At 44.9% G+C, this 27084-nt stretch overlaps 1 protein-coding gene across 1 annotated transcript; it reads left to right on the top strand.

Moving 5' to 3' along the window:
* The first annotated feature begins 24381 nt into the window (after positions 1-24381).
* On the top strand, positions 24382-26606 carry LOC144153243 (uncharacterized). Its single transcript, XM_077684894.1, has 3 exons — positions 24382-24815; positions 25095-25221; positions 25987-26606. The coding sequence occupies exons 1-3, from the start codon at positions 24544-24546 to the stop codon at positions 26455-26457; spliced, it is 870 nt and encodes a 289-aa protein (XP_077541020.1). The 5' UTR covers positions 24382-24543; the 3' UTR covers positions 26458-26606.
* The last annotated feature ends 478 nt before the right edge of the window (positions 26607-27084 follow it).

The raw sequence follows: 27084 nt of genomic DNA on the forward strand, positions 1-27084 counted from the left end.
ATTAACATGAGTTAAATCCATTAACATGAACAAATTGAGAGCGATCTGTTAGAAAACATTTAATTCAATTAAGAACATAAGGGTATATATTCAGTTGGCTTAGTTTGTGAAGAAGCAGGCTGGGGGGCACTTTATCGAACGCCATACAAAGTCTATAAATATGCAATCAGCCGCGCAACCGCGCAGGCTATCAACTGTGTTTCACGCAAAAATAATTTTCTAAAGGCATGTTTCTCAGGTGTAAAAATGAGAATGATTCAATAAAACATGCCAAGTGAGAAGTGATGACGTGTTCAAATATGTTACAAGAAATAGTCGTTAACGATATGGGGCGATAGTTCGAAGCGGAATGTTTGTCACCAGATTTATGGAGTGAAATCACTTTACCTATTTTCCAGTCATCTGGAATCACCCCTGATTGAAGAGACTGATTAAATATTTTGGATAGTATAATCGTGGAATAAACCGAGGTGTTTTAAGCACTTTTGTATTAATATCATCGGGACCACAGCTGGAAGACAATTTTAGGCTCAATTATGCGTACAATGCCATCAAAATCAAAATGAATACGATCTACAGGGAAATCAATATGAGTGTGACAAGCAAGGAGTGACGGGTTAGTACAACTGGAAAATGCTTTTGCAAACGTGTCATTCAGAGAGACGGCGCAATCAGCGTTGCTGATTCTGTTTGACTTAAAATGAACAAGAGAAATTGTTGAATCCTGGGTATCCTTAATCATACTCCAGAATTTTTTAGTGTTTTTGGAAAGCAGTTCAGGTGGTGTACAATTCATAAACTTGTGTTTTGCTCTCTTTAAAGCTTTCTTATAAGTACATACGACATCTTTTAGTGCTGACCAGTGCTCCAATTTTCGAGACCGCTTTTCTGTGATGAAGAACCGTCTTTCTTTGTTAGCAAGGCGTTTTAATGCATGGCTGAACCAAGGAAACTGACTGTTAGTGGTAATGAGCTTTTGTGTAATATGATGTTTAATGAAATTGTGAATTGTACCAGTTAAATAGCTTATGTTGCTGACAAGATCTGGAGCTGTTGTTAACGATCAGTCAAGTGTGTTAGACGTGGAATCAGTTATTCTTGCTGGCTCATTGATAATCTGAGTTAAAGAAAAGGTTGAGCAGAGTGCTACAAAATTTGATGATTCGCATGTTTCTTCGCTTGAGATAGCGGCTGACTCCCAGTTAACATCGGGAAAATTGAAGTTACCGAAAAGAAATATCTGCTGATTAGGAAACTTTGTGTGAATGGTGTTAAGACCGTCGTGAGGATAATTACAAAAGACTAGTGGCGTAGACGGCGGGCGACAACATACACAGAATAGAAACTTGGTAAAGTTAACAGATATCTGAACGCAAGTGAACTCAAGATTTGTAGCCACGTTGACTCGTGAACATTCTAAATTGTGGTTCACAGCAACTAACTCACCACCGCCACGCTTTGAGGAGCTATCGCATCGGAATAGATTTTAGCTCTTTTTTGCAGAAAAAAAATTCACTATCACGTACAGATTCGTTCAACCAAGTCTCAGTTAATACAATAATGTCAGCGGCAGTGGTGGCAGCAGCACAAGAAATAGAATCGTGGTTACGGACTACATTTCGTGTGTTAATGAAAAGAACTGAAATGTTACTTGGCGTCCGCGGCAAGTTATGTGGACCAACGGTAAGCTATTCTGGGGAAGCATGTGGAAAAAGAGTTGAATGCGCAGCTTTAGGGGCACTACGACATCTGCTTTTTTCCTTTACTTCGCCAGTTACCTCGCAATACTCGTAACACTTATCGTTTAAGGTGAGCTTGTTATAGCGGAACTTGAACTTTTTATCCAGCGCTGAGCGTTTCGCAAAACCATTAGCATTTTACGCGCATGTCGGGTAGCTGACAAGAAGTCTTCCCTGATTGTGATGTCTGATCCTTTAAGTTTGGTTTTTGCGCACAGTACCTTTTCTTTTGCTTTGTAGTTTCCAAACTTCACTATTATTGTTCGTGCTTTGTCGCGATGCGGTGTGCCAACCCTATGAGCACGAGCGATATCGCTATCGACAAGATTAATCGACACTTGGTTAAGGGCAATCTTCTTGACTTCTTCAATCTTCAATCTTCTTGAGGGATATTTTGTACATTTTTAATACTTTATTATGATATCTTTGACATATTTTGTATTTTAATTCTATTGCTAATATATATTCTTACCGGATACTATAAGTCGTGGTTCAAAAAGCTTTTGTGCTAAGTTCTTCGATTTCGAAATATTTAAGTGATAGTCAGGGGAATCGTAAAATGAGAATATTGCAATAGAATCAAGGAACAGAAGGTGCAATGAGAGCATTGTATGGCGCCGCACCGGGTACGCGCGGCTGCAGGATTTCTATCTTATCGAACAGGAACGAGCAACCGTCACGTCGCAACAAACAACCAGACATGCATGCAAGTGCACGCATGTGTAGAGTTTCGGACACGTATTATAGTACCTGATGCTGCACAAACCACCGACAGGTCTATCGTCTCAAAAGTCAGCGCCAGTCCGTGGCCAGGAATACCGAGAACTTTGTACGACAACTATATACAACATCATAAAAAGAGAATACCTCGTAGCACTGACAACAGCGCAAGTGAATGCAGGTGAGCATACCTGTTGACCGGTTATATCTGTGTTCGGCACATCTTTCGGAGGAACTATCATTTTTGGCGCCACTGACCTGGGCACTCAGTCGCTGTGCAGGAACCGAACCTCGCTGGAACTCCGATGCACCATTACACACTCATAGTGCTCTAAAAGCTGTGTTGCCAGCTTCGACGATCAAGGCCCTCACACGTGCTGCGACACGGATCTCGGCACTTTTCAATATAGCATTTTCAATATAACATCTGTCTCGCGCTGCGATCTTGGTACGACAACCCAACATCGCAATATGCGCTGATAACAGCACGGCTAAGCTTTCGAAAAAGCAAAAAAGTTAAATCAGAGCGCGCCGTACAAATCGTAAACAGCAGTGTCGCAATGGCTGCAGGAGAGTGTGCATTTATTGACTCGTTCGAGCAGCTTGACGTCTGCGTATCTTTGAAACAGGCCCCACTGTGTCAGATAGAAAACAGCAAGCACAGGGTAATGCACACACAAAAAACGTGTTATATAAGAACACCACGTGGTAAATACTTGACTGCTTGACTTGTTTTCATGCATATAACATCTGCGACGATCGACAAGCTCCTCGGTTCTGGACTTTGTATGGTGCTATGGTGGGAAACGACTTTGGGTGAAGCGAAATCCCACACGCAAATCATCCGGGGGCTGCGGGACGGGGAAGGAGCTCCTCGACCGAACTCTGTCCTTGGAACGCATATACGAATAGACAAACCGGTGTTGGGGCCTACCGTGACCACCTCCAGGGAGAAGCCGCCGCGGCGGCTCAGTAGCTGTAGCGTTGTGCAGTTCCGCTGGAGACGCGAGTTAGATACCATCCCCGCCGGCTGTTTCTTGATGGGGGCGAAAGTTCGAATCTCCCTTGCGTTGACATTTCGTGCACTGCACTTTAAACATCTCAAGCTGGTCGACATTAAAGTGGCACTGAAGTCAAAATACAAGTTTCGCTAGACTGATTAGCTAACTCAGAACACGAAAATACCACTCTTACGCGTAGTTTTTTTTTTAATATAGAAAATAGCGAAAACATGAAGACAGGTGCCGCCGCCACTGGCTATACCGCGCAGCTTGCACCGTAAGTGGTTGAAATGTCTGGCGTGCGCAATGCCTTTCCAGGCTGCCGCTGCATGGAGCTATTCGTTCATACTTGGGGCGGTGGGGCCGCTTTTCGCGGAAGCGTGCGAGGTAAACACGAGCGGTTGGTCCGACACCAACATTCGCGGGGCCTCGAAAGGGCAGTATGTTTTTCTTCAACAAACCCGATACTGATCACGGGTCCAATGAAGCAACATTATTCTTGATGGTCTGGAACTGCAAAGGACGTGGAAGATCGGGAATGCACGACTAATTTGACGGAGACTGACCAAGCCGCTCGGTACATGGTAGCGTTGTATCGTTGTAGCAACAAGCTAGTACGAAAGAAGCCGATAAATGAGCTAACAGTAAGACGTAAAGTAGAAGAATTCAGGATAGCGCTGCAGAACCGATATTCAGCTCTTAACGAGGAAGCCGAGCTTACGACACAGGAAGCCAGCGACAACCTTGCACGTATTATCACGGAGTGTGCAGCAGAAGTCCGGGGCACTTTGGCTAGACAGGATACTGGCAAACTTTCACAGGAGACGAAAAATCTAATTAAGAAACGGCAAACCATGACAATCTCTACCGCAGCTGGCAGAATAGAACTAGCGGAGCTTTCGAAGTTAATCAATAAGCGTAAGACAGCTGACATACGGAAGTATAATATGGAGAGGATCGAATACGCTGTAAAGAACGGAGGTAGCCTGAAAGCTGTGAAGAGGCGTCTTGGCGTGGGGAAAAATCAGATGTATGCACTTAAAGATAAGCAAGGCAATGTCATCACAAATAGGGATACAATAGTCACAGTGGCCGAGGACTTCTACAGGGATCTGTAAAGTAACCGGGACATCCAGGATAATGCCGAACGAGACAGTAGCTCAGAGGGGATAGACATCCCACCAGTAACGACCGAAGAAGTAAGGAAGGCTTTGAAAGAAATGAAAGGGGGCAAAGCACCTGGTGAGGATCAGATAACAGCAGACCTCTTGAAGGATGGCAGAGAAATTGTACTTGAAAAACTGGCAAACCTGCATACGCAATGCCTAATGACCGCAATGGTACCGGAATCTTGGAAGAACGCGAACATCTGCCTAATACATAAGAAAGGCGACATGAAGCACTTGAAAAATTACAGGCCGATCAGCTTACTGTCAGTCGTCTACAAGGTACTTACCAAGGTAATCGCTAACAGAATTTCTGCAACCTTAGATTTCAGTCAACCTAAAGAACAAGCAGGGTTCCGTAAAGGTTATTCAACAATGGACCATATTCACACGATCAATCAGGTGATAGAGAAGTGCGCTGAGTATACTGAACCCCTATATATAGCCTTCATAGATTATGAGAAAGCATTTGACTTGGTCGAAACCCTAGCAGTCATTCAGGCATTACGGAACCAGGGGGTAGATGAGCATTATGTAAGAATACTAGAGGATATCTGCAATGGGTCCACAGCTACCCTCATCCTCCATAAGGAGAGCAGTAAAGTACCATAAGGAAGGGTGTCAGACAAGGAGACACAATCTCTCCAATGTTATTCACACCATGTTTACAAGAAGTATTCAGAACGTTGGATTGGGAACAGGTGGGAGTAAGGATTAATGGAGAATACTTCAGTAACCTCAGATTTGGTGATGACATTTCCTTGCTAAGTAACTCGGGGGACGAATTGCAAAGCATGCTTTCCGCACTGGACGAACAGAGTAGTAGAACCGTGGGCCTAAAAATTAATATGCAGAAAACTAAAGTAATGATCAATAACTTCGGGACAGCACAGCGGTTTGAGATAGGTGGCGAGGCAGTGGAAGTGGTAAGCGAATATATCTACTTAGGCCAAGTTGTGACCCCAGATCCCAACCATGAGGCAGAGATCAGAATGGGGTGCGGTGCATATGGCAGGCATTCTCAGATAATGAATAGGAGCCTACCATTGTCGCTGAAGAAGAAAGTGTATGACAGCTGCATCTTACCGGTACTCACCTACGGGGCAGAAACCTGGAGGCTCACTAAGAGGGTTCAACTTAAATTGAGAACGACTCAGCGGGCAATGGAGCGTAAAATGATAGGTGTAACATTAAGGGACAAGAAGAGAGCGGAGTGGGTCAGGGAACAAACACATGTTAAGGACATATTAGTAGAGATTAAGAAGAGGAAATGGACGTGGGCGGGGCATGTAATGCGAAGGTTGCTTCTATATCGCTATAAATCACCGCCGCCTCTCTTGTTTCCGGTTTATCGTGACGCAAACAGCGGCTGCACTCACTGTTTGCGTCACGTTTGATCAGCGTTTGATGAGCGATTTCTTTGCAATTAAGCCATCTTTCAGCACAGAATCAAGGCTGAAATGGCTATGGGAGGATCAGGCTTTCGTTTGAAACCAACTTTCTGGTTTCCCTCAGTGCACCTTTAATGATGTAATCTGCACTACGGCGCACCTCATATACCAGGTTTAGCTCTCGGCGCGTAAAAGCCTCCAAATCTGAATCTTTGAAGTAGTTATCAGTTCGGTGAAATCCAGCGCAGAATAGGTATTCGGGAGGGGGGGGGGTGCACTCGGAAAGCTCTCCCAAATAATGAAAAGTAAGCTACCTCTATCGCTCAAACGAAGAATATACAATCAATGGAAGGCAACTGGGCGGCAAACGTAGGTCGCCTCAATTTGCCACGGAATGAAGAATGATAGCAGTAACACATAGGTACAGGAAATGGGCTTCCTGGATCAGGGAACAGACTCGAGTAGATGGTACCATAGTTCAAATAAAGAAAAAAATAGACTTGGGCCGGCCATGTAGTGAGACGAAATAACCACAGGTGGACCACCAGGGTAACAGCGTGGATACCGAGACACGGGTCTCGCAGGAGAAGGCCAGTAACTCGAGGTAGAGAAGAAATAAGGAAATTCGGGGGGAAAGAATGGACTCGAGTAGCGCAGGACAAGAGCGGTTGGAAGTCAGTCGGAGAGGCCTTCGTCCTGCAGAGGACCTAAGTAGGCTGTCGATGATGATGATGATAATGATGATGGTGATGACGACAACAGTTTGCAACGCATTCACCAGGTCTACCTTTAGTCAGCTATTGTCATCGAGCTGTGGCGGTGTTGAGGATACGCGTGCTCATATCGCATTCCGGTGGTTCTGGGTTCTGTTCCTGTACAGATCGAAATGTAAACAACGCTCTTTGGAGCTCAAATGCCTTTCTTTGATTCTCTTTGCGTCATCGAAGATTTTGTGGGCCATTTGTTTCTTGCTCAGGGTTCGCGGTTTTCTAAGGACGATACTCTCTCTTGAACTAGTTCAACACAGAAAGTTCGGTCTGTCTGCCTGTATGTGACTTGATTCACCCTCCCGGCCAAAGTGAAACAGAAGCTGCGCAATAGTCTTATATACCCACAGCCAAATTCAAACGTCTAAGCGAGGTGTCAATGATCATACCTGTCAACATTGTTGAACAAGAACGGGGCCTTACGCAAACATAAGGCAGAACATCAATACATAAGTGACATTTGCTGTGTTCCTGTATTAAAAAAATATGGATGCTTGGTTTTTGCGATAGCAAGTGAAATACTACGTCAACTGCAGAAAACCGTCGCCTGCTGTTGCCCTCGCTACAATAGCTCCTGGCGGCATTAAGAAATCAAACGCTAACAGCAACGAAAGGTTCCACTAGATACGTTCCACGTTCTGCTTGAAATGCTCGTGGAGTAGGGCAACGTGGTGCTATACACGTTGTAGTAGGGTGCCTGGATTCACGCGCGTCTCCGCCGTACCGCAGCGCTGGCATCGAGGCACCCGATCTGGAGCAGTGGAACGCGGTAAATTTAAATTGGCTTGAGGAAACCTTTAGCGTGTTATCTTGCGAGGAACGAGAAGGGAGAGGAACAGCATGAGATATGAGCGGAAAGAGAAGGGAGGCATTTACTTGGTGGGGCGCCAGTCGACTGCCGTCTTTAGTCAACATTTGCAGCGAAATGAGCAGATACGCGACCATTTTTGTTACCGAGTCAACATGTGCTTTTGCATTAAATGTGTGCACCATACAAAAACACGCGTGGAAAGTGCCTGTTGGCTACTTTTGCGGTATCATTTGGTGAGGTGTAGTAAAATGACGCCTAATTCCGGCCACGCGCAGTTATCTCAAAAATAATACAGCTGCGATGCTGCCATCAGCATCATGTGTGGTTAACAGGTGTTGTTGTAAAGCAAATAAGATCCACATGCACAAGCAATTTTTTACTCTCTAGACCATCTATGTACTTGTGCGCGACAACACCGAAGGTGAAATTTTATTCATTATTACTTGGAAAAGCTGTGTGACTATCACAAGCCATCGCGCTTTTTTGACTTGTCACGTGAGCGAAATTCTTCATCTGCCCTAATGTAGCAGCGTATACCAATACTGCGGTCCTATCACTTCTCAGGCACTTCTCAGGTAGCGTTCAAAAGTATACTCGCCTGAGTTGAGAACATAGCACTCGCTGCACCTGTAACAATGCAGACATGCTTTAAGCTCTGCCCTTTTGCAATTGGTTGTCTTTTTTTTGGACTAGAGAAAAACGGAGCCACGAACGGGGAGCGCTCCCTACAAAAATTGAGTCAGATGTCATGATTGATAAACTAAAACACCCAGTCTGCAATACTAGCCACAGAATTTCTAACAAAGAAAACATAATCAACTAATGAGTTTATCAGACATAAAATAAAAATACTGCTATACAGCTGACACGAACCCAACCAAATAGTTTTTGAATTCCTCCTCTCATCTCGCGCGACCACCAGCCTTCCCACTAGGCTGCTATGCAGCTTCTTCTACTAGCCGTGTAGGGAAAAGAAATTAATTGGTCCTCTCGACAATATTGAACTCAGAGTTTAGGAAGCCCAAACGGGTACTGCGGCAAGTCTGAACAAAACCGAAACTTAGGGGCGGTAATGTCCTGATTTAAGCACAGTAGGCCAGGAAAATTTAGAAAAAGGTAAAGGTAAAAAGGTAAAGTTAAAAACGATCATCGCGGAGGTTCAGCCTTGTCTACTTTTACAAAAGCCACTATAAAAAATGCATTAAAAATCAGATAAGAAACCTTGGGCAAAGGCAAAAAAAAAATGGTTGCTGTATTTGCTCGCATATAACTCGGTCCCGACCAACCGGAATTAGACTAAGTTATTAATACTGACCCGCCGCGGTGGCTCAGTGGCTAAGGCGTTGCGCTGCTGAGCCCGAGGTCGCGGGTTCGATTCCCGGCCGCGCCGGCCACTTTTCTGATGGAGGCGAAAAGCAGAAACGCCCGTGTGTACGAGATTTCGGCGCACGTTAAAGATCTCCAGGTAGTCAAAATTAATCCGGAGCCCTCCATTACGGCGCGCCTCATCGCCTGCGTTGCGTCGGCGCGTTAAACCCCACAATCAATCAATCCGTTACGGCGCGCCTCATCGCCTGCGTTGCGTCGGCGCATCAAACCCTACAATCAATCAAGTTAACAATACTGCAACTTATATAAGTAAACTTGCCCGTGAGATACAGGCAGTACAATAAATTAATTTACAAGCCGTTTATCTATTCTCGTCGCCAGGAGTGGAGGCTTGTTCGTTGCCGCTATGGGTTGTTAGTATTTACGCGTTTTTGGATCCATATAAAAGCGCCGTTTCAGAGAACTAGTTGTTTGGGCACGGGGCTTGGGTCGCCACTTCATTCGTTGTGCCCATTGGGTTTCCTGTCACAGCTATAAATATTTAGCAACTCGGCCATGTTTGTTACGCGCCAAAAGCAAAAAAAAAAGTATGGGGATGAGAACAGGTACCTCCAGTTACAAATCAGCGCTTCTGTGCCTCAATTACGTCTGCAGCTCATTCTTTGTAGCATTGGTCTCGCTCCGATGAATAATCTGCGGCAAGACAGGCCTATTGTGCTGGCTTTTGTGCATGTGTACCTCGCGTTTTGATAAATAAACGCTCCGAAAGGTTTTTGATGATGTTTTGATACCGTAGGCAGCACCAACCCTACGTTGTTCGACTGATAAACCGAAAAAGGTAGAATACCAACGAAACCATACTGGATAACGCTAGATCAGTACTGGGTGAACGCATGCATGCGCAGAAGCCGCCGCAATTGGCACGTACATAATGCCGCAGATGTGTCATCAGGCGAAATGAATGCTACAAAGGCGTTGCCCTGTGGCGCTTTTCTAACAATCGGAGCGCGGCAGCTGAAAGCGAGAAAACTAGGGTCCCCGCGAGTACGCAAGGATGCGCATGCGCGCCGCGTCGGGCTCTCTCTCGGGCGCCCTGGCTCGTGAGTGAGCGGCACTGGCTGTAGCCGCGCGCTCCCGTGGTCCGGAAAATTGTCCCTTCCTGTGTACATGCTGACGCCGAGGTAGCGGCTGAGTGAAGATGAAAACGATCACTGTGTGGAAAACATTCAATACAATGCCGAACACCTTTTTGTTCTCACGTTACGAGCAAAACGGATAACAAGAGCTGGAAAAGCGGCGCCGAAGAACCTAAACATGCACCAGGATAAGGCGGAGGAGGACGAGAATACTTTTATTACAAGGAAAAGCTCCAGAATAAGGAATCGTTTTCATCCAAACACCGGGCATCTCCCACACACCAAGCCAGCTGCTTGGTATTAGCAGTAGGAGCTCTTGGAAGGACTAGCGAAATGAGCTTGGTACTTTCCAAAAATGGCCAGCTCCTATATCGAAACTATAGCAAGTATTATCTAAATGGGACCTGCATTGCAGCTAAGGGAAGAAAGGCCGTTAGTGTTCCAGTGCAGATGTTTTCTGACATATCGAGAAAAGAAGTGGCAAGCTGTTGTCGCGATGGTTATTACCTCTGGTGATACGGTTTGGATATGTGGTGAGCAGTACTGAGCAAACTATACTCGTGTCACCGCACTTTGTGCACACGGTGGTGCTGCGTAGTTCGTACCGTCTTAAACGAACTCATCCATTTGGTTGCATCGTTAAAAAAACTCGTAACATGTGTGACAAATTTATAGCAGCAATGGTGTAAAGGCCTAAATGCAACAAACCTTGATGCATTCAAACAAACGCAGAAAATGTGTCTATAGCGGCAAGTGTAATCATGTATTCATGTATGTACAGATCGTCGCTTAAAAGAATTTTCAATTCACGAAGTTCATGGTAAAACGTAGATTATGTACCTCTTTGAAGCCGAAACCATATTTCGAATACCCGCCACCCTCGTTATAACGTAATGGGATCTTAAGAAATAATTAATATAACAAAGTAAATGCCATTCCCCATGAAATATCCATAGAGATCCATGCATTTGAAACCTCGTTGTAACGAAGTAAAATTGACCTGTCAATGAATAAAACGAGCTATATTAGTACCCCCCCTCCACACACACACACACACACACACACACACACACACACACACACACACACACACACACACACACACACACAGACACACACACACAGACACACACACACACACACACACACACACACACACACACACACACACACACACGCGCGCGCGCACGCGCACGCGCACGCGCACGCGCACGCACGCACGCACACACGCACGCACACACACACGCACACACACACACAAAAAGAATCCGACCACGGTGCGTGAAGTATTCCGCGGGGTCCGATACTCGTGCGGCGCGGCCGTTTTTAAACTTCCGCGTCGGCGTCACGCCCATGCGGATCCACGCCGCGCGCGGCCAAGGGAGCCTGACAACCACGCTCTGCCACGGGTGCAGCGAGAAGGATGGCTCGCTCAACGCCGATGCCGACTCGTCACTACGGTAGTACAGTGGAGCCGACCAATGATGCTATTGTCGGAGATATCCCGGGACAAACCGGCACAAGCGAAGACGTGCACGCCGTGGCCTACCATGCACACGCGTTCGACGTGCCAACGTCGTCGCAGGCAGTCGTTTCTTCGGCGCCAACGGTGACGGCGAAAACGGCATCAACGCGGTGGCCACTACTCATAACGAAGTCTTTTGTTTCCGACGCCAGAAAAAAAAGGAGCATCGCGGACTTCTTTTCAGCTATATCTCGGAGAACAAAATAGGCAGTGAGCGCCTTGAGCAAGCAAAATATTTGTCTCCTATTTAAATTCCGTCGCATACTGGGTCGCGTAGCGGTACAGTGGACCGCGAGGTGGTTTTCTTCTTTGCATGCTTGGAGTTATTAACCCAACTGAGCATACATTGCAGTGAACTGTTATAATTGATATAACGAAATAATGAATATAACGAAATTATTACGGCTCCCCGCCAACTTAGTTATAACGAGGTATGAGATATTGTTTTTTCGCACAAACACTGCAATTTTGTTACACTATATATTCCTGTGGTTGTGTAGCATTGATCATTGGGGTTATATCACTGCAGCTGCTCACAAATGACATCACCAACGAATCCAAGGGCTCTCTACTATGAGCGCTCAGGAGAAAAGTACGGAGGGTCAAAAGTAATGGTAAAGTCAAGATTACAGCGAATGTGAATCATTATTCGGCAGGAATGGTGATACCACATGAAGAGTCAAAGATTCTGGAGACGCAAATGAAATGCCACAGCAACTAAACAATTCAAATGTTTTAAAATCGCAATAAACATACAACATAATTTATATTGCCACGAGGAAATCGTAACGTATCTAAATTATATACAGTACAATAAGTAGTTTCAGGCGATGTCTAAGCTCACCAGCAGGCCATCAGCATGCACGCGCCAGACCGTCAAAGCCTAACCTCTTGTTGGTCGTCTCTCTGGTTGTCTACCAACAACCACTTTGCGGCAATACACCTACTTTTCTGCGGTTGAAAAGTGGAGTATTTTTGTGAAAATATGTTGTTTGCCTTATTTCAAATTATTTTCGCATTATACGGAATCATTCAAGTCGATCTGTACAATCACTGTTCCACGTCCAAATATTTTGTGGCTGACTAGTTCCTTCATGCTCTTGAAAAAACAGTTATTTAGCTAGCATGCGAGGAAAAGAAGAAAGTAGACAGGTGCGAGGAAACGCGAACAGCGACAATAGTGGATGCCCGTACATTTGAATTCCCAACATTATTATTCCCAGAGCTGAGCAGAGACATATCAGCAAACAACCCGCATACCCCAACAACCGCAAGTACCTCCTGTCTCGTCTCCTGGAAATTGAAAAGCAAGGAGAATATACGAAGCATATTTCTTTTGTAAAATTACCAGCAAAGCGGGCTAAAAAGGCAGTCCGGTGGCAGTCCGCATAAAACGTTGAACATGCTCCACGGTAAGCAATCGTTTATGTCTGCTTTAATACACGTCCTCTCTGACCTAAGCCAAAATAGGATTTTGTGGTTGTTGATACGGCATGCGGCAGAAAATAGTATATGTTGAATACTGGTAGTGTGTCGTGAGAAGAACAAAGTTGGTAGTTCTGCGTTCATTCCCCCTCATCTCGTCTTTTTTTCGTGTTTGCCGGAACAGTTACGGCCTTTGGAAAGCCGTGCGTCCATTTTAGCACGTACCATTAGCCAGTAACATCAAATTTCTTTATTAGTGGACACAGTGCACTCTTTGTAGAAATAACCAACTATTCATTGCGGTAGTTAGAACACTGACTTGAATGCTGAAATATATTTGTCTATTTCCTTTGTTTCGACGGTGCCAATGCCCTTCGACTTTAGTCGCTGTATTATTGTATCTTGGCACTTTCATCACATCCAATTCTTATGTTAACGCTTGGTAGATCAGAAATTATGAAATGTTCTAACTTTATACGTTTTTGTTATTTTTCCGGGTTTATATTTTGAATTGTACTACAAATACGTGGCATGAACTACGCCTGGTCTTGATATTTCATTTGTTAGTTTTTTATGAGATACGATAACATATCATTTAACCCTATTAATCCATACGTGACAGAATGATAAATTATAAATAGTGAGGAACTGTTATTTCAAATTCTGCATTTGTTATAAATTAGTATAAGCTCCTCTCACAGAGAACAACGTGCACGCAATCTGAACTCTTTGAAGTGCATGAAACGTCATTACCCATCAATAAGAGTGCACATGACTTGTCGTACAATCTTGTTGAGGTCTACGAAAGCCTCAGTGAAAGAAATGCACAAAACTTAGGCAATGCCCGTGGAACTCGTACATTTCAACAATACCGTATGAATCGCATACTTTCTCCATGGGGTATTGGCAACAGACCATGCAGGCAGCAATAACAGGACGAATTCGTAATCTGCCCCTCTCATATTTACTGCATTTTAATTGCGAGAATTATTTAAGTACTTCACACAGTATGGCCCGATGTGAGAGCACTGCGTCACATTTCCAGCTCTGCCGTAATTGTTAGAAGTGCTACATGCACACGCACACCCACACGCACACGCACGTGCACGCACGCGCCCGAAAATAAAAAAATCATGCATTAAAAACAATGTAAAAACATAAACCTCGTAATATTAATAAAAACAATGGAAAAATAGAAACCTCAAAATATAAGAACAAAATCCCAAAGCTGTACCAAATTCAGCGCCCTCGTACAATAACTTCACAACAGCAAAATGCGACTTTTAAAATTTTTGGATTTTTTGAACATTAGGTAACAAATACAATGGCCCATCTACACCCCCCGTCCTCACGCGGTTGACTCAAAAAGACAAAATACGTTGTCTGCGTTAAAAAAGGCGTTGAAGAGAGGTTAGAGGTAAAATCTACGAATGTTGCTCACTTTACCAACTTTACCGCAATACCGCCAACGATAGTTTTGCACCAGAATATGTTTCTTTGATACTCACATGCCAATCCAAAAGCAGAGACCTTTCGTGTACCTAATGCTTATGACTTCATTTTCTCTTGGGTACAGATACGGGCAATAAGACTGTTTAGTTCCAAGAAAAGCAGGGAGCTATATGGTTTGAAGTGAAAACTTCGCCAAAAATTATAATATTAGTATAGTAATTCCGACTTAATTTGTACACTAGTGCAAACAGAGGTAAAATATGTTTCTTTGTCCGGCATGGCGACAAATGAACACAACGTGTAAACGCTGTGTTCATTTATTGCCATAGGTAACGTCCAAAAGGTAAAGCAACGGAAAGTCAAAATTATGTATTATGTAACTAGAAATGAACAGAAATGAAAATGAACTCTCTTAGAACTCTGTTAGGGTATGGTGCTCAGCCCATGCTAAGGTGAGCGGGTTCTACTCAACATTCTGCGCAAGCCACGCCTTATTCATGCGGAGCACTTCTTTGATGTGTTTTGCGCCAGCAGTGTTTGCTTAGACTTTGTTGGTGCGTGATGCAGCAGTGTGCCTAATGAGTCGTCATAGGCTATCCTGAACGCCGGCGTTTGTACATATTTGAACATGCCTATCCGCGAACCGGACGATGTGTTGTCGCATACATAGTGACGGGCGCGGTAATGTCTCGTTGATTCGTTTTCTGCGATTCGTTTTCTGCAACCATTTTTACTCTAACGTCGTTTTTCTCTTCGCCTCGCCATAGATTACACCGTATTTGCCTTTGGATCTTGTTAGTCCCCTCACAGTCAACTTCAACGCAATAAGCCCCGCTAGGCAAAGGGGTTCGCAAATGAGAAAACGAATCCTTAATATGTATTTTTTGCTCCTTTAGGGATCTAATTGTTCTCTGATGGCAGTCGACTATGTGACATTTTTCTGTAGAGCTGTAGATCCCATTGCCTGAGCTGTACGTGGTATGGTAGTGTTAACAAATTCTTAATCTTTTGCTTGCTTGTTCAACACGTTGCTAGTATTTTACGGTAAGGTATCTCAATCTTCGCGTGCGAGGCCTGAACATCACGTTACAATCTCGTCAAACGATTTCGCTCATTTCATTGTAACGGCTACGTGAGCTGCATCAACACTAAAGAATCGGCACACTGTAGTGGGCTTCTTTATTTCCTGGCATTCACTGTTCTTTCTGAATTGGTAGAACCTATTTTTTTCGACGTTGTCAGTGACCGGGAAATGTCAATTTCACTCTCCACTTACACCATTATTTTTGGTCCCGCGGTGGTTGTCCTCTTAGCAATGTATGATTGAAATTGTTTTCCTGTACTTGCTTCCAAATCCTCCGAATTTTTTTCATACCATTGAACTATTGAATTGACGTTGGGGCGTAATCATCAATATAGACACCCAGATGTACGATATGTGCTTCGTGTGTAATGTTAAAATTAAAACCTCACAATTCCTGAAGCTCTTGGTTGCATTTATGTTCATTGTAAATGAATTCACGTCTGAATGAGTTTCTACGAGCTTTCTGCCAATCTGAAGACGAGCCGCACAAATTACGTACACAATATTACACATACACAGTAATTACAATAATTATGTACACAGTCATATAAAAGCAGATTGTCTAAAAATTGATTAGAGTTAGGCATCAACCACATTATCGCCTTTTCTGGACCAAGACTTTTTCATGGCGTATACACACCATTGGTGGATCCGGGTGTGTTTTTAGGGGAGAATTGTCATAACCAAAGTGCGATCGTTTCTGTGAGGTTCCTTGTTCGTGGAATCTGAATCTCATTCGAAATTTTTTCAGCAGTCAAGCACGAGTTTTTCAATTTCCCCTGCTTTATCCACTACGGAAGGAAATTGGAAGCAGCATTGTTCGCGACTGCACTGAGTAACTGGTAGGGTGAGTGAGAGCATTGAAAGAAGGACCCCGGGAGCAAACGAAGGACCCGGTGCCGACTACAAACCGGCATTGCTGTCATCTACGCATATCTAGTATATGTATGTTAGGGAACCTAACAATTACCGTCATTGTCAAATCAGTTCAAGAGATAGTCGCGTAACGGGACCTACTCTATTTACGTTAAGGTAATCGAACCGGTATTAGCGCGTGCTTTACGGCGCTTCACTTTCCATGCCTATCAGTGACGCTCCACGTGCTAGTCTTTTCCGTTTCTTCTTCGCATGTAAGTTTCTTCAATCCGGCCTCAGCGTGCAATATTTTGTCAATGGAAAGCAAGCAAGCTGGCTCGCGTATCCTCTAGTGGCGCATCCTATCCCCGGTTCCTGTCATCGATGCACCTTCTAGTTGGTATGTTTAAAGTTACCCGCATACTGATGGAAAGCTATAGATGGCATCGGCCTCGCAGTCCATGCTTGTTTCACTATGGTTCTTCTCGATTGCTCGTTGGTCTGCTCTGCGCATGTCGGCAGCTCTAGGAGGATTTGTTCGATGCTCTGAAACCGCTAACCACCTTACCTCACCACAATCCTATTGAGGTTGTTTCTTGAAATTATGGACGCACAAAATCGTAGCTGTGTTCCTTTACGTCTGCCCTATACGTTTTGTGTTGCGTAGTACGAGTCAGAATGGGCATCACTGACAGGACGTGGATCTCGTAGGATCACTCAAAACAACTTCATCTGGCCACTTTGCGTTGTATTATGGCGAGTGGATATGCTCCGCCTGCGTAAAGAAAGCTGCCGTTCCAAAGAAAGAGAGGAAAGTTCCGCACATATTTTTTTTATTGCTTGCGACGTAAGAGAACCATTGTATCATGGTTTCTATGTAAAATGTCCCTTTTTTATCCAAACTCAAGTAATGTTTGTCTTTGCTTCCTAACAGGAGTGTACCTTGAGGAAACATCTTATTTACTCTCAAAACATTGTCGTAAGAAGACGACAGAAAGAGACATGCAGCATAGCGCTGTGGGCCGACCCTCCGAGAAAGAAGAAGCTGCGAGTTGGCATAGCCTGCGTGGTGTCTGAAATGGCCGCCTTGCAAATATTGTAAATACATCATTCCCATCTTCCAAGGTTCATGTCCTGCCGCTGTGCAACAATATTCATTCGATGTTCATTTATTTCATACTTCAGGCTATGCCTAGATCCCAGCAGAAAGGCGCAAAAACAGGAAGCATGCGGAGTATTTACAGACAACACACTTATTAAAGGGGTAATTTATTTCACTCTGGTAGTATAAGGAAAAAGATTTTATGTGCCGTAACAAAAAAAATGCCTTGCGCATGTTTGTTTGCTATTGCCTAGAATGCGGTGTTGTTAACGCGAATGTAGACAATTTTGAATATTTTAGCATGCTCACTGAAAGTTTTGTGTACTGTTAAAGGTCTTCCCTAATACCCGCTAAACGATTTTTGTGGTGCGGTCAGCGCACTATGCTGTTGGATGACAAGGAAGCACATTTTGACTAAAATGGCACCATCTCCACTCCGTAGATGATGGCGAGGGTGCGGAGTACGGGGACTCGAGATGACATCCAAGTTGCTCCCCGAGTGACGTCCGATTAGCGCCCCGACCGTCGTTCGATTTGAGCCGTGAGTGGCGCCTTGATTATTCCCAAAATAAAACTGCAACTCACGGCTCATATCAAATTTCGCTTGGTTATCGCGTGATGGTGGTGTGCGCACAGATGAACGCGGACGGACATTGCGAGGTCCTAAGGTACTCCGCACCGTTACACGTGAGGGAGTAAGCCGTTTGACTCTCGGGTACTAACTCACGGTCGCAGCCCAATGGGTAAGACGACTGACACTTACTCAGTCTGGTCTACCAGACAGAGGCTCGAATCCTGCCGGTGCCTGTGTGATATTTTTGCGAATGTAAATGCTATGCGCACGGACGCGGACGGACATTGTGCGGTCCTAAGGTACTCCGCACCTAATAACGATACCTGGGAAGTGACCTGACTCTACCGTTTTTATCTGCGCTGCAGCATCACGCGGTGCTAAACGTCACTGCTTATTGTAACAGCGCAGCGTCCCGTCCCTTCTACAAATGAGCTGCACAGCCCCATTGCCAAAGGTCCCAGCGGTGCTCGGCAAGTGAGCTAGCGAGGTAGACTCTCTTGACCTCTTCTTTTGCCACAGCAAGAGAGGGCGAGGATGGCAGGTGTATGCATGGAGAGATAACAACGAAGGATTACGAAAGGCATCACACCGATTTAAACATGGCCAACCACGTGATTAGACAAGGCCTGCTGAGTTCATTTTAAAAAATGTCTATTGGGAGCCTGCAAGGTGAAGGCGCGAAGCAGAGTTCCCTCGAGGGTAACAGCCGCTGCGTGTCTCATGGGTGGCTGGCTTGCGGTGTGGTGTATGTTGCGGTGTTGCAATAGGGGTGTGTTGGCGACGTACAGTTATGGACAAATGAAAAGGGAACATGAACATATGAACCAGAAGACGCAAAATTATAGAATACGGTTCGTGGAAACCACATAATGACGAGGTTGTGGTATATCTGGGAAGTCACATTTCCCAGCACTGTTACTGTTACGGAGCCATGCGAGAATTTGACTTGCATGGAAAGAAATCACGCTATTCTTGCGCGGCGATTCAAGATTTCACGTTCGCATTTCATTTGTCCATGACTGTATGTTTGGATCCCAGGCAAAAATAACTAGCAGCTGTGGTGAAATCGCAACACCCACCTTTCGCAGTCGTCTGCTAAATTTAAAATTAAAATCAGGCCTGTGGCATAGAGCGAGCCACAAAGCCACCGGCTTAGGGAAGGTTTGCGCAAGATGAAGCTTGAATATCAAGTGTATTTTTTATATGCTAAGCTCATCATGGAACGCCGGCTAGTTTTCAGGTACCAATTTTATGGGTCTCCGTTTTTTAGCCAAGTTTTCTTACTTTACTGCGTCCCTTTTTTTTTTGCAGCTGATTTCATATTCCGGGAATGAAATCGGTGTAAAAGAGTGTCCGCGTATCTGATTGCTTTACTGCAAATGGCGTCGAAAACGATAGCGTTTTTGCCACCCTTGTTACGTAACCCGTATTCTCCTCCTTCTCTCTCTTTTCCCTGTTTCTAAATTCACATTCTCTCTCTCCCCGCAAATCCTCCCTTTCCCAATCATCCCTCTACTTCTCCCCTTCCCTTCTCCTCTTCCTCACCCCTCTCCGATTCCCATTGCTTTCTACAAACCTGCCTTGAAAAGATGCGCAAAAATATAAGAAAATATGCTGCCCGCACATTTCGCCGGAAACGCGCTGCTAGCCTGTCTCCAACAGATCACTCGCATTACGCCACAGCCGCCGGTAATCCTGCAAAACCGTTGGGTGATTACGGTCACTATAGCTTCAGTCGAGTTCCCCATACTTGTGGAAATCGACTTGCACTAGTGATGTTGTAGAGATTCACTATATGAAACAATACAAACGATCACTCCGACTTGTATTTTTACGGGGTCGATCAAATGCATGCTTTTTATCTCCCGATAGCACTTCGACGGAATCTCTCTCTCTTAAGCTTCCAGAGGCGAAGGTGTTTCAATGGTTTCGCACGAGCCTATACGAAATGAAGGCAGAAGAAAATAAATAAAAATGAGCTTTGGAGGTAATATTCACTCCACAGTGAATACATATCGTTCTGTCCCTCAGGCCAGCAGAGCTCGAAAGATGTTGGCGCAGTGCTTGTAATCTGACCGGCACAAGCTCGCTCCCAGTTTATCCCTGACTCTGGGAATAAAGGTGCTCTTTACATAAAAATGGCCGTTTTCATGACGCGCGAATACACTATATATTGCTAAGCAAAGCGGTGGCGTTCTTTTTTCATTCATTTTAATTTTGCGGAAGTGTAATATTATTCGTGATTATACTAGAATCAGCCGTATAGCGTTTACCGCCGATTTGCTTCTGCTTTACGTGCGCACTGAGGTGGAAAATGGCTGACTGCTACATGTACTCGCCTGGCAACAATTTACGGCATTAGTTAGTGCAAAATATGTCCAAACATTTGTCGAAAGTACTAACAAGAGGTTGAACCGATGTCGAAGGTGACGAGGGGTAATTAGGATTTAATTGCCGGGCATATAATGTGGTTTGTCTCTTAACTTTATCATTGTTTAGCTGCTTGTTCGGTATATCCTAAAAATGAAGTTTTGACGGGAATATTTGATTGAGAAATAATGATTTCTCGTGCATCATTTTCTCCTCGTTTTAGTTGGGACATGCCGCTCAAATATGCCAACTGCACTTACGTTCTTTTTGTTCTAAGAAGCCAAACGACTTAACTCTGAAAGCTGTGCTCCGCACTTTTATAATTATTTCTTCTTCCCATTGTATGCATGGAATTCAATCGAAAAAATTCTGTGCACGTATTTAATACTTTGTGTTATTGTCATTTTGGGTTATTGTGAATAATATTTCGTGTTATTGGCTGCAATTCGACCAACGCTTAATCATATTACTCTGCTACATAACATTGTACAGGGCCGCAGTTGCATTGAAGCACCGATAACGTTTTGTCATTCAGCTCGACGAGCTACGCGCCGATCTCGGCCTCTTATAGCATTGATCCCTTCCAGCCATTTGTAAATTTATTTAAGCATTCCTTTTGTGTAAGCGCTGTTGATGTTTGAAACTATTTATTTCAAAACGTAGGAACAACCTAGATAGTTCCCTGCGGGAAAAACCAATTGAAATATTTTCGAAAGAACTGCCTCACCGTATTTTATGTTTCAAATGTATTGCAGGTTTGTTTGATGTTGTTTGATGTATTTTTTTGTCTGGTGTACCCACTCCTGCTATGTGTCGTGTATCGAGACAGCAACATCTGTAAATAAATAAATAAAATTTATAATCCTGCCATCCATGTGGCTCAGCAGAGATAAGGATTACCATGTGCGCGTTCGGAGCAGCGAAAGCATTAAATGCTACATTCATTGAAAGGGAAAACCATACTGTGTGGCTCAGGAAAAAGGTGGGGCTCACGTGGAAACTGAATGCAGCCACAACAAGCTGCGTGTGGGTACCTGCATTTACTTGATACGTGGGACACTAGCTTTGGAGCAAAAGCTAACTTTATTCACTTACTTACTTACTTAAAAAAGCCTTTACGTACTAATGTTTCAGGTAATTGCTTTCCATTTAGTGGCTGAAGAAGAGCAATATTAACATTCACCAGATATTCAGAACATTTTTTCTGTATTTCGTACGCCTACCCCTTCAAACGTCCACATAGTCGCCGCGAAAAATGCGCCCCAGGGATTCTATGGTCGCATTGGTACTATGAACACCTTGGCTCATAAGAGAAAGATAATACCACATTCAGGCAGACGTTGCTTGATTCGGAAGAAGCTAATAAAATGCACGGAAACAATTCTCTGGCTTTTACATTCCTAAAGTGCTACAGCCACAAAAACATTGAACCAAACACGCCCCTCCTGCAGAGAGTTCAAGAATAGATTACTTGCAGAAAGTAACATTTTTAGGTTGTAATATATTCCTGGGACCCGGCCCGATACTAGAGAGTGGGACGCATGAATCGCAGCAAACAAGACCGGTTTCGGTATGAAGGCGGGTGACTAACGGTTTTGCTAGACAACAACTGGGTGGAACACCTCTTGAGCTCTAACAAGGGTAATGAGCGTCAGACACGCTTGGTATAAGAAAAAGGAGGTCGGTTAAACTGCGTCAAAGCTGAGAAGTCGTTCTAACATTATCAATAAATAGCAGCAGAGTCTCAGAACTGTAATCCTGATTGATCATGACTTTGGTGATGTGAGTTTGGGGCGTTTAGTGTGCAGGAGTGGAGACTGGTGGCGCGGTGGAACAGTAGAGATGACCCATGCCATCCGACCCACAATTGTCACAGGCTTCGCGAGAAAAGCCTCGCCCCATCACTGGTATGCAACGCGGTCAGAGAGGTGGAGAACATTCTAGACCCAAAACGAGCATGCCGGAATTTCGACGGAAAAGAGGCAACCACAAAACAAGCATAAAAGCCGACGAGACACGCCCCGGTGCTGTGCGCCGAAGTAACAGCTGGTAATGTCACAAAATCACAAAAATCGAAAATTCCCTCCTCCCCCTTCTCCAGGAGAAGCCTGCGTACAATCAACGCCAACTAGATCATTTGAGCTCTTCCACATTTTCGGGGCGAGGAGGTTCCACAAAATGGAGACTCGCTCACTGACGCTTCCACAAGGCCACTTGAGCACATTTGAGCGACTATGGAGAGCGTATGCGCCTCGCAGACAGCCCAGTCATCGCTTTCGTTGAACAGTGTAGGTCAGTCACGCCTATAAAGAGTACGCAGTTCCGGTCACCTGGATTTAATAGTCCCAGCACTCCGCCTCACCCCGGGGATCAACCATCCAAGAGACAACACATGCCTTGAAGCTGTCGCCGACCTCAGGTACGGGGTGACTATCATAATTTTGCAATTTTGCTTGAACGGTAAGTTGAAGGAACTATGACCTGTTTATTTTTTTCTAATGGCACTTAGTGCATTCATGTTTCGTGTTACGTCGTTATGCTCGCGTATAATGGTGTTACGATTTACTTTTCTGTTTTGTTTGTTTCCATTTCTGTAAAGGTAGCAGAGTTTCACGTTATCGTTACTTGGGTTCTTCCCCACTATAATTTTCTGTTCTCTTTGTATTTTGTAGTTTTTCCATACAGATATTTAAGGATCGTTTCGCCACCAGTTACGGACCCTTGACTGCTCTATTCACTGTGAACGGCGAAACATGGGCATCATAGACCATTTCATTTGTCACTAGTGGCCGGTGGTAGATTAGTTCGCCCCAACATACACCAGGTGATATTCGTCCTTTCGGCACCGGCAACACACGCGTCCTCTGACCGCGCTTACGACATGCCATGCAGCCATGAAAGTGCTTGCCGCCAACCGGGTGTCTTCCGGGCAGCCCTTTGCCGAAGACCATTCCATTTGTCATTAGTTACCGCTGGTAGGTTAGTTCTCCGCCAGATACACCAGGTGACATTCATCCTTTCGGCACCGGCAACACACGCATATTCTGACCACCCTCAGGGCATACCATGCAGCCCTGAAAGTTCTTGCCGCGACCCGAGCGTCTGCCGGGTGCAGGCCTTTGCCCACCCGAACCCCTTCTTCCCCATCGTGTCTGGGTGGCAAGGCCCTTCCAGTCTTCGCATTTTCCCTCTGCAACCCAGCTCCATCTTCCATGCTGCTGCTCACTCGGCCCCGCCTTCCAACATATCTGCGCATTTCTTTTTCTTTATACGAGACCGTAACAGTGTCATACGCCCGCGAAAGAGAGGTATTATACACGATAATCGAACTGTTTTCTTTGTCATTTTCTATACTTTATTTCATAACGGCATGACCTTTGCCGCTCTTAAGCAACTGTGCATCGACCAGTGTTTCTCCTCGGGACATAAGCCTATTTGAAGTGGACGTACAAGACCGAAACCAGGCACAAAAATTGGCTTCCAATAATGTTTGCGAAAGGTTACAACCGTTTTTTATCCTATTCCAACTGCTTCGTTGCTTGCCTTCATGCATGGACGTGAATGAAAATTAAGCATTTACGTAAGATTTCTTAAACCTGTGCTCCATGCATGACCAAACTAGAGAAGGAATCTTACGCAAAATGGCTTTTTGAGAAAAAGGTCTTTTCGGGGAAAAGTGTCAAGTCTGTGATAACCGAAACATTTGCGGATAAAACAATGGTACTCTCTGCCGTAAAGAAAACAGGTAAGTCGAAATAAAGCGATACGAGAGCATCAGGCTTGAGATAACAGTTAGGGCCACGATGGAAAGAATACTTTGGCTGATTACCAGGAATACCTTACACTGCTTCGTAAGTCTGACTTGGACGTTTTAAGCGAAGCCCATTACCACTGGTAGAAACCTAGGGAACTCCTCGTATGATTCTTCTTATACCCTAGTTACACGGGCACCCTTAACCATGGTTAACCTAACCGCAGTTAGACTTAACCATGGTCGGCCGGAGTTACACGGCAGAGCTAACTGCAGTTAGCCCGCTAACCATGGTCCGCGCTAACTTCGGTCGGCAACCTAAGTTTGGGCTTCCAAACTGCAAACATGGCGTCGTACACGGTTACGGAGATGAGCATGGAGATGAGCGAGTGCAGCGCGGCGACCGATGCGAAGCGCGTGTTGTGGACGACTGAGACAACGAAGGCGCTGATCAACATCTGGCAGAACAATCTTGAATCTCTCCGCTCCACATCCCGCAACGCAAAAATCTACGTGAAGATGCTTGAAGAACTGAACAACGGGCTTCCGGCGAATGAGGGGCCATATACAGTAAAACAACTGCGGCAAAAATTGAACAACCTCTCGAAGCGTTTTAAGTAAGTACCCCTTGATTGAGCTCTGAATTTATTTTTTAGCGACGCATGCTTTACTTGGAAGCTTCGCAAACTGCAAATAGTACGCGCGCGCGCGTGCGGGGTGGCACTGCCGCGCGCGCGCCTTACGATCCAAACAACGAGCCACACTTCATAAGCGGCATGACATCTGCTAGCATGAGTCCAATGAGGTCATCTCTGTATTGCATGCAGGCTAACCGCAGCTTGTATCTCTTTTTGAAACAGTGTATGCCATGATTTCTATAATTACATATTTTAAAGGAAGGAGCACCGAGACGGGAAGAGGACTGGCGGGGAGCCAACAGACTGGCCCTTCTACGAGCTCCTCCGCAAATTCCTTGCCAGCTTACCTATGAATGATGACGACCTGGTGGAGGAGAACGTGGAGGTACTTTTCATTTTCTTACATTATTGTAGCACGCCATTCGTACTAGAAATTATTTGTGCATGTACATGAGTTGAAAGTAGCTGAGCATGTTGATTTCTGTCTGCAAAATCTTAGTGTACACCTTAATTAAATGTATTGCATGTGGATACACATTTTCTTGAAAACACTGGTCTTGGACTTTGTTCATTTTTATTTGATGGATGCAAAATTTGACGATTTGTGCTGCAGAGCAGCTTTCATACATTTTACAATGTATATGCACTGAATGCTGGCCTGACACGCACAAAAAAAAATAAACAGGAACCATTGCAGTAGTTGTGACGGAAATTCAACTCCCATCGCTAAAAGTCAGTCCTAAGCGTTCGCTGCATGTGAACGAACACACTGGGTAAGCCATTGGGTCACTAAAGCTGAGCACCAATCAAAAGATGTGGCTGATCTCAAGGGGTGCCAACAGGCATTAAGGATTGAGAGAGGCAAACCTCATAATAGTAGTGCAAGCTTTCGTCATCCACTCCGTACGTCAACTTACAAGTCACTAAAAATACTCAAATCGAACACATCGAAAAGAGATATGAGCAACTTCTCAGGTGACTTTTGGCTGCCGTAGAGAGAGGATGAGTCCTCCTTACAAATAGGTGGGCAAAAAATAAAGTTCTCTCTCTGGCTGCACTGTGTGGTGCAACGAGTTTGACATGAGGGAATGATGATGTCCTGTAGTGGAATGGCAAGTGCGAGTTAATGGAGCCATGTTTTTGTTCACAGGTGCCAGTCGTGGACGAAGCTCCGGAAGAAGCCGAAGTAGTCGCGTCGTGGGACGACGCATACGCTGAAAATGCGGGGGGGCCTTGGCCAACTGAGCCTGTGCAAGCCGGCCCCAGTAACGGCGACAACAGCAATGGGCTCGTTGGGCTCGTCGGGCCAACTGCCGGGCCAAGCCGCCCAAGTGCCAGCGAACCTGCAGCAAGCACTGCTGGGCCAAGCCAACCGCAAGCCAGCCCAGCCCGTGGCACCAGCACTAACGGAAGGGCGAGGATGCGGCCGAACGCCTCGGTATTACACCAGCTGCTTGCCCTTCACAAGGAGGACTCATTGCGGGCCGCCAAAGCGGAAAAGAGGCGCCACCGGCTGCAGGTGCAAATGCTGAGGCTGCAGAGGCAAGCCACTACAGCACAAATAGGCATGATGGAGATGATGAAGGAGTTCTTCGCATCAAGGCCAAACAAAAACTTGTAGGGACGAAAGAAGTCCTCTGCAATGCCCCATCCATCACTGCTCTTTTTATTAAATCACTTTTAACTGCATATTTTTATTTGCTGGCCAACCCCACGTAATATTTTTATCAACGCATACTTTTATTTTTAGCCGAGTGGCTGAACCAAGTGACAAACAGAAAGACTAAACTTTTCACCTTTATTTACCTGAGAAAGACTATAGTCTATTAAAAAAGCAGCAAGAACAAATAACCCTGTGAAAGACAACATGATTGCTTGAAAAGAAACCAGACACAGCAGCAATTCCTTCCCAAGACGCCACATTTTGGTCAACTGAAAAAATCGCTACAAACTACCTTCAAGACAAAACGAATGCTTCAAGGGAAAAGAGACAGAGCAGCCATTCTCCAAAAAAATGGTACGTTCAGGTGGCAAGTTAAAAAATTATAGCAGTTTACGTACTCAACGTCAAAGCTGTCAGAAGTGCAAAGCTGCGATTCACCAGAGGGGCTCTGCTGCCATTTTCCACAATTTCATTGTCTTTCTCCCTCTTGATGAATTCAACAGAAGCTTGTTCAATGCAATTCAATTTTCCACCTGTCGCAGTGCTTGCACCCCTTCCCCTGAGACAGGTCACGTGCTTTTTTTA

Source organism: Haemaphysalis longicornis, unplaced genomic scaffold, assembly GCF_048455015.1.
Source record: "Haemaphysalis longicornis isolate Haplotype H1 unplaced genomic scaffold, Haemaphysalis longicornis Haplotype H1 scaffold_1, whole genome shotgun sequence".
Lineage (NCBI taxonomy): Eukaryota > Metazoa > Arthropoda > Arachnida > Ixodida > Ixodidae > Haemaphysalis > Haemaphysalis longicornis.

What these genes read in the sequence shown, in the direction of transcription:
- LOC144153243 (XM_077684894.1), top strand. Translation starts at nt 24,544, where the DNA reads ATGGCGTCGTACACGGTTACGGAGATGAGCATGGAGATGAGCGAGTGC. An exon ending in AACCTCTCGAAGCGTTTTAA is followed by an intron (nt 24,816 to 25,094) that starts GTAAGTACCCCT and finishes CATATTTTAAAG; the next exon opens with GAAGGAGCACCGAGACGGGA. An exon ending in TGGTGGAGGAGAACGTGGAG is followed by an intron (nt 25,222 to 25,986) that starts GTACTTTTCATT and finishes TTTTGTTCACAG; the next exon opens with GTGCCAGTCGTGGACGAAGC.